Source organism: Eucalyptus grandis, chromosome 10 (assembly GCF_016545825.1).
Source record: "Eucalyptus grandis isolate ANBG69807.140 chromosome 10, ASM1654582v1, whole genome shotgun sequence".
Classification (NCBI taxonomy): Eukaryota; Viridiplantae; Streptophyta; class Magnoliopsida; order Myrtales; family Myrtaceae; genus Eucalyptus; species Eucalyptus grandis.
Window position 1 is genome coordinate 17925088 of NC_052621.1, and position 8805 is coordinate 17933892.

The 8805-nt window shown below is 47.1% G+C and overlaps 1 protein-coding gene across 1 annotated transcript; it reads left to right on the forward strand.

Annotated features, from left to right (window-relative positions):
• Positions 1-1705: 1705 nt before the first annotated feature.
• LOC104423663 (receptor-like protein kinase FERONIA) lies at positions 1706-4554 on the forward strand. Its single transcript, XM_010036124.3, has one exon. The coding sequence runs from the start codon at positions 1843-1845 to the stop codon at positions 4501-4503; it is 2661 nt and encodes an 886-aa protein (XP_010034426.2). The 5' UTR covers positions 1706-1842; the 3' UTR covers positions 4504-4554.
• Positions 4555-8805: the final 4251 nt, after the last annotated feature.

Sequence of the window (8805 nt, forward strand, 5' to 3'; positions counted from 1 at the left end):
TTCTTTGGCTGTCTCTTGCCGTCGCGGGCTCGCTATCGCTCGCAGCCTCGTCTCTACTCCCTTTCCCTTGCTTCCACCCTCCATTGTCTTTTGGACACGCGTGTCAAAACGTGTCGACAAAAGTTGACCATGTGTCAACAAATCCGACACGTGTCGGATACGACATAGAAGCACGTGTATCATGTCTATGCTACATAAGTCTTAGTCATCCGCGACAATGTTGGTGCATACTTGCTGGTTAATAGTATCGCCGTCAACTGTGGCTCCCTCGGCAACTCCTCCGTGTCCAAGCGGACTTGGATCGAGGACACCGAGGATGGTTCGACCCACTTTCCAATCGATGAAACTCATTCCTCTATCGTTGCAAGTGCAAACCGTTAATCTCCCTCCGTCCACAACCGCATCCCACACGACGCTGCTCGTCTCTCCTGCTCCGAATTCGTCTACACCTTCCGCGTCACCATGGGGCCCAAATTCGTTCGCCTCCACTTCTTCCCTTCGGATTACCTCAACTTTGGTCATGCCAATTCATTCTTCTCGGTCAAGGCTGATGGCTACACTCAGCTCCGCAACTTCAGCGCTTTCCTCTTTTCCGATCACACCGGCTTCACGATCTTCCGCAAAGAGTCCGACTTAACCTCGTAGCTGACCAGATATTGAACGTCACGTTTGCTCCCACTCCTGGTAACCCAGACGTGTATGCTTTTGTGAATGGAATTGAAGTTATTTCCAAATTGCTACGATTTTGCGATGTCACTAAGTGCAAAACGTCTTAAATTTACCAACTTTTATGACCGTTTGTCATGGAAAAGAAGAAATTGTCATAAGTTGAGATTTTCTTTACAGAGAGTAATGACGTCATGACAAGAGCAAAACGTCCAAAATTAGGACTTTTTTTTTTTCAAATACAATTATTTACAAAGGGTTATGTTTGTTTTCCCCAAATAAGGATAAAATGTCGTAATCTTGTATTTTTTTATTCAGTTACAGCGCTCTGCGAAAGTAACCATGAACAAAATGTTGCAAATTTTAAACTTATTAATTACAATTATTTTGTAAAATTTCAACGTTCCATTGTAACCAAAAACTTAACATTGTGAATTTAAATCCTTTCAAACTATGATGGCTTATAAAGGTTTGCAACAATCATTGTAACTAACAATATAACCTCATAAAACTTTATTAAATTTGATTTTTACTGTGCCATGATGTCAATATTCTACGGGTCTGGCACCCATTTGCTAGTGCTTAACGCATCGTAAATTTCATTTTAGTACGTCGGACGTGCATTTTTTAGTATCAGATATCTAACTTTCGACAGTTGGGATCCTTCCATCTTAATTTAATGACTGACATTTATAGGGTACGGTATAAGATTAAAATCTAAGAAGTCTCTAACTAAGCATCGATGGATTTATCCAGTACACGATGCATCAATAAAGCGTTTGGTTATATTTCTGTTACATAAATAATTTTCCTCCGTGAATGGACAAAAGTTGAAAAAGGAAGGACGCCATATGCAAAACACGGTTTGGTGGTGGTCTCTTGAGCATGGGACGCGTGGGACGCGGCAGTCGTACGCCGACCTGACCTGACCTTCCCAAGGCAATTGAACTTTCCCGGAAAGCGCACCGGAAGGGCACAAATCCCGTCCGCTGATTTTCTTGTGATAGGCGAGGCTCTATTCCCTTGCAGATATCTTAGCGACGACTTTGGTCTTTCACTAATCTCTTCCGCTCTTCTTCCTAATTCCCCATAGTCAAAACTGGTTCATCTCCGAGACCCCGCTCTCCTTGTGCTTTTCATCGATTCGTCTGTGACCCCCTGTCGTCGAGCAGCGAGATGACGAACATGAAACCACCACTTCTATTATTCATCTTCATCTCCGTCTGGCTCGAAGCACTCCCGGTCTCAGTCACTGGCGACAACGTTGGTGCTTACCATCCGACCCATGATATCACCGTTGACTGTGGCTCCAACACCAGCTCCCTTGTGCGTGGACGGAATTGGATTGGAGACGCCGCTGACCGTTCGGCCTACTCTCCAATTGAGAAAACTCACTCCTCTATCACTGCAAAGGCAAGCAGTTCATCTCCCGGCGTCCCTGGCACCACCCCATACCTCACGGCTCGCCTCTCCCGCTCCAAGTTCGCCTACACGTTCCGTGTCACCGCAGGGCCCAAATTCGTTCGCCTGCACTTCGTCCCTTCTGATTACCCCAACTTCCGTCGTGCTGATTCCTTCTTCTCAGTCGAGGCTGCTGGCTACACCCTGCTCCGCAACTTCAGCGCTTCCCTCTTTGCTGATTACACCCGCTCCGCGAGCTTCTTCTCTAAAGAGTTCTGCTTAAGTGTCGGAGAGGACCAGATATTGAACATAACGTTCACTCCCACTCCTGGTAATTCAGACGCGTATGCTTTCGTGAATGGAATCGAAGTCGTTTCCATGCCCGAAAGTCTCTACTACAACACCGTCGTCGACTCAACCGAGGGAATCAAGTTGGCAGGTCAGCTGGGGCTATACACCTTGGATACCACTTCAGTTCTCGAAGCGGTGAAGCGCTTGAACGTGGGAGGACAGTTTGTCGATCCAGTTCATGACACGGGAATGTACAGGACCTGGGAAGCAGATGACGAGTACGTGACTTCCTCGTACATCGGAGGTTTGCCAGTTAACACAACTATCCAACTCAATTACGGTAAGCAAGTTTCAGATTACACAGCTCCAGATCCCGTATACACTACTGCAAGGACCATGGGAACGGACAAAAGAATCAATCTGAGCTACAACCTCACGTGGTCCGTCGAGGTGGAGACGAACTTCTATTACTTGGTCCGGTTACACTTTTGCGAATGCCAGAAAGAGATAAAGGAGCACTTAGACAGGGCTTTCAAGATTTTTCTAGATTCACAATTGGTCGAGGGCCATGCGGATGTCATTAGTTGGAGCGGGAAGGGCGTGCCCGTCTATAGAGATTTTGCAGTAGCCCTCCTGGATCACAGCCAAAAGAAAAGAACCAACCTCTCCGTCGCGTTGGGCGCACTTCCAGATGGTTGTACTCTTTACTCTGATGCCATCTTGAATGGCCTCGAGATTTTCAAGATCAGCGATCCAGACGGGAATCTCGTAGGGCTGAACCCGGATCCAATTCCACGGGCAAGCAAAGCATCGTCGAGCCTCAGCAAAGCAGCAAAAATTGCCATCGTTGCTGGTGGAACTTCGGGCTTCACCGTGCTCTCTCTCCTGGCTTTCTTTCTTTACCGGCGAAAAAACAGAGAGAAGGATTCGACCTCAAGCGACGGCACCTCATGGTGGGGCCCGGTCTCCCGCTCGGCGACCAAGTCAATGAAGACCCAGGGGTCGTCCCTGCCGTTGGATCTGTGCCGCTACTTCTCGCTGGCGGAGATCAGAGCGACCACGAACAACTTCGACAAGGTGTTTATTATCGGCGTGGGCGGGTTCGGCAACGTGTACAAGGGCTACGTCGATGGCGGGGCCACTCCAGTGGCGATCAAGCGGCTGAACCAGGGATCGCAGCAGGGCCTCCATGAGTTCAGGACCGAGATCGAGATGCTCTCGCAGCTCCGGCACCTCCACCTGGTCTCCCTGATTGGGTTCTGCGAGGACGCGGGAGAGATGATCCTCGTGTACGACTACATGGCACGCGGGACCCTCAGCGACCATCTCTACAACACCGATAATCCCCCACTCCCCTGGAAGCAGCGGCTCGAGATCTGCATAGGCGCCGCGTGGGGGCTCCACTACCTCCACAGCGGTGCCAAGCACACCATCATACATCGTGACGTGAAGACGACCAACATCCTGCTCAACGAGAAGTGGGTTGCCAAGGTGTCCGACTTTGGGCTCTCGAAGGTCGGACCCACGAGCGAGTCTAAGACGCACGTCAGCACGGCCGTGAAGGGCACCTTCGGGTACCTGGACCCGGAGTACTACAGGCACCAGCGGCTGACTGACAAGTCCGACGTCTATTCCTTTGGCGTGGTGCTGTTCGAGGTGCTGTGCGCAAGGCCTGCCGTGAACCGGATGGCCCCAATGGAGCAGATCAGCCTGGCTGAGTGGGCGCAGAGTTGCTGCAAGAGCGGGGCCGTCGAGGAGATCGTGGACCCGCACCTGAAGGGGTCTATCACCCCCGAGTGCCTCAACAAGTTCTGCGAGATCGCCATGAGCTGCTTGCAGGACAAGGGGGCCAAACGGTCATCCATGAACGACGTTGTGTGGGGCCTCAATTTCGCACTGCAGCTACAGGTGAGCACAGAGCTGGAAGCGACGGATCATGTGGGTGTGTCAGTGCATGATAGCGATGACAGCGACCATGACGCAGCTTCGATCAGAGGCAGCGGCAGCGATGAGGAGATCAACACTAGTGATAGCGATAGTGGTGGTTGGAAGAGCAGTAGGGAAACTGCGACGTCGACCAGAGCTGGAAGCAATGATGTTTGTGATGAGACTATGACTAGTTATGACTCAGAGAAGTTGCCTTGAGAAAATATTAGGTGCTCAAGTGTGACGCTCAAAATTACGTGTTTCTTATTTTATTACTCTCTTTTAACATACGAAAGCGTAATTAAACATTTACTATTATTCTTTTAACAATTAAAGGCCTTACAAGTATAATCAACATATTGATGCATCTTTTATTTATACCACATTTGAGTTCATAATCTTATTATATTACGAGCAAAAAACAAAAATCTGGATAGAGGTGGGGAGACCTATCTTCGTACTATACTATACTTCCAAAAGTCTGCCTATATAAATGTAGTCACGGGTCGATAACTTCTCCGTTTGTTGTGTCTTCATCATCAAGTCACGCCCCAAACCCCGAGCGCGTGCCCATTCCCTATCTGGTCGATAAGAATTTACGACTTCCCAGGACAAGTTGCCGACCCTTTCCATTTTATTGCACATGCGGAAGTGAAAAGAAATTCCCTGACAATAATCATCTTAGGATAGAAAAACACGATAATAGATTCACAAACAAACAAGCTTTTATATATACATTGAGTCATGTACAAAGGTCTATGGCCAAAAGACTACAAAAGACTGGCCTTCTAAAAAGAAGCGGTCCCAACTGACCTACGCTTCCAATCACCTCCTCTCAACTCTAGGTCTTCCACTTGATGACCCTGAAAATGTTGTCCCACAACGGGGTGAGATATCATCTCAACGAGTCTATGCGCTAAACCCCAATTAGGAAGGAAATATGCCCATAAGTGTCCTAATCACACAATCACACAATCAATGAGACTTACATCGTCTTAGATCCACCCTGCAGGTCAGTACAATTTATATCACAGACAACATGAGAGCATGAGCAACAATAAGCTTCAATAACTGAAATGCCACACTCAATTAATCATGCGTTCCTAGTTTGGATCTCGGCATATAGCACGGCCTACTCTCAGTTCGGCGGTCTTCTGGCATTGCTAGGCTTCGTCTCACCCCATTGAGCATGGCACGTCTCTTTATCAAACGGCTTTCCGAAGGAGCATAGGGTACAGAATCAACTGCGACCGGCTTCCCGTTGTCCATGGGGTATCCCAAATAAGGATAACGTCTAGCTCAACAGCTCGGGACGATTTCTCTTAACCAACACACAATCACTCAAATATGGCCTAGGGCACCGTGCATTGCACTCAAATGCTTCAATTAAAATGGTAAGCCTGGCCTTTTTTTTTTTTTTTCATATTAGAAATTCACACGGAATTACTCATGTGTGGGTACACGGTCAATTTGACCTCGAAAATTGATATTCTTCCTTTTTGAAATTTCACTATTTCAAATAGTACAAAAAACTATTTTCGGTGCCAAAACCTGACACCCGAGATTTTCTAAATAAATATTAGAAATTCACAATTTTTGGAATTAAATACCAACAATCTAATCAGCACTCAATTTGCATAATTTAACACTCAATTGCAGAAATTAACCACACCATTGCAATTAGCATGAAATTCCGGTCACTAGTTATCCTGACCTAATTTCCGGAAAAATAATTAATAATTAAATAATTACTGAAATTAATTAAATAAATCAATTTAAATTCTAAAAATACTAACCTAGGCCAAAATCATTAAATTAATAACCAATACGGACTCGGAGAAATTCCCGAACCCTTCTAGGTAAATAGTACAATCTATTTAGGCCTTAGCTAAATCATGCTAACCACCTAACATGCTCAATTACATAATTACATTTCTAATTTAATATGACTAACCACCTAATTCCTAATAAAATAAATCTAAACACCCCTTAAACGTCATTAACCTACTAAGCAGAGTTTAGAGTATAAACTCACTGGTGTATCGCGAAAACCGGTTCACTGCAACAATGACGCAATGGCGGCCGAAATCTTAATTTTCAGCGGTGTCGGCGAACTTGGACCGGGCCTAAAACAAGCCCAACACAACTCAGCAAGGCTGAGTTTCGATCTTGGGCTTCTGCAGGGCTGCTGGTTGTGGGCTTGGGCCTTCTTCGCGGGCCCAAAATGGACTGAACTTCAAATGGGCTAAAACCAAATGAATTTGGGCTTGAGCTTGGGCTTCAAAATTTGCTGGAGATGGGCTTAAAATCACTAGGCTGAAGAATTCAATGGATCCATGGGATTCAAAGGCTGGACTGAAATGTCTCTGCAGATGGGCTGAATTGAGCGGGCTTCTAAAAACTTGTGTGGGCTAAATCCAAGGAGCAACAAAGAAAGAGAAGCAGCAGCTTTGACGGGCTAGGCTTCTTCGGCTGAGTGGCCGAGTGGATTGCTGGGCTGAGACGCACGCGCAAGAGGAGAAACGGACGAAGCAGCTGCTGGCGGTTGACTGGGAAGGTCGCTCGTGGATTGAAAATTGTTGGGCCGAATCTCAGCCAAATGATGGACAAATTTGCGGGCGAAGGAGAGGAGCTTGGTGGTGGACGCCTGGCAGCTGTTGCTGGATGAAGACATGGTGTGAAAGGCACGAGCTTCTTCGGTCGAGAGCTGGACGAACGGATTGCTCGCTTTGCAGGCAAGCTGGTGGAGGCGGCGTGCGGATCGTGGGTGGACGACAAAGCAACGCCAAAGAAGGGAAATGATGGGGTCAACAAAAAGGAATCTTGAGGGATGAGGGTTGACCGAACAAGCAGCACATGGTGGACGTGTGTGGCAGCTTAAGGGTGGGGGAAATTGGAGATGGGATGAACGAAGTAAAGGAGAAGAAAAATGAGTAGCTGATGGCCTGTGTTGATCCGTGAGAGAGCGAGAGAGAGAGAGAGAGAGAGAAAAGAAGTGGCGTGCGGTCTTCAGCTGGGACAAGAGACACACGAAGATGGAGGTGGAGGCGGTGGTCTTGGCGTGCGGGAGAAGCAGCCGGTGGAGGGTCCCAAAGTAAAGCAACTCAATCCATTACATTAAGGCCCTATTTGGTAACCATCCAAACATGGCCAAATTCTGATTCTTTGTTCCCGGAATCAGTTTCGGCCTAGAATCGCGTTTGGTAAAATTTTTGTTCCCAGGAACAGATTGGGAATAGAATCAAGAACCAAAAAAAAGTTGATTCTTGTTCCGGGAACGAATTTGAGAATCAAAATTAAGAAATTTTCTTCTTCCCTTCGGCCATCTCGCGCGGCCGTCCACCACCGCCCGCCACCCTTTCCGCCGTCCACCGCGCCGCCGGCCACCGGAGGCAAGCCTAGCCACCGGCGAGGCTTGGCCTCCCAGATCCGGGGCGAGGCCGAGCCTCGCCGGTGGCCAGGCGAGCCTCGCCGGGCCGGGTGGGGCCGGGCATGCCTCGCGACGCCTAGCCCCATCGGTGACCCGGGTGAGGCTCGCCCGGCCCGCGGTGGCTGGCAGCCTCGCCCAACCCCGACGAGGCCGGCTGGGCTCGGCTTGGCCACCGGCGGGGCTAGGCGAGCCTCGCCCAGTGCCGATAAGGCTCGCCGCCGAGGGCCGTGGACGCTCCGGTGAGGTCGCCCGGCGACCAGCTAGAAGAAGAAGAAGATGATGAGAAAAAGAAAAGAAAAATAAAAATAAAAGGAAAAAAAGGAAAAAGAAAAGAAAAAAATGAAAAAATGAAAAAAAAAAACAAAAGAAAAAAAGGAAAACAAGTAAAAAATTATTTAAAAATTAAAAGAAATTGATTTGGAAAGAATTAATGAACACGATACCAAACGCAATTCTATTCCGAATTAGAAATTTTGGACAGTTACCAAACGGCTTAAAATGCTTATAATCGTTCTCGGAACAGAGAATAAAAAAGAATCGCCCGATCGAATTTACTCCCGAGAATAGAATTGTTACCAAACGCGCCGTAATTGCATGTCCCCTATTTCTTTCCACTTGATAATTTCATGAATTAACAAATTGTAAAGCCAAAATTGCTGCCCCTTTGTAAAGCTCCGAATTTCACTTAAATTTTCTTGAATTTCTTCATCGATTCTCCAAATCGAGGTCTAATTTCATCGAAGAAAAAGCCCATACAAATTTATGCAAGTCCTCAACACTCAAAGGCTCGGCTTGGAAGTTCCAATTTCCATCAAATGAGTCCATCCAAATTTCCGTTAATTTTCCGCGACGTCTGAATCAAATTTCCATAAAAATCTCAGAATCTCTGAAAATTTCTCGGTGGGTGAGTCGATGTTCCTCAAATAGCTCGTAACACCACAGAACTTTCAATTTTTAAAATCGGGTTTAAATTCACGGTTATTTTCAATCCAGCGCGCTTTTAGTGTGACCTAGTCTATCGAGTAGGTTTTAGGAATTTTTAGTGCAATTGACCCGTGATCGATTTACCTCAAGTCACAATGTACATCTTC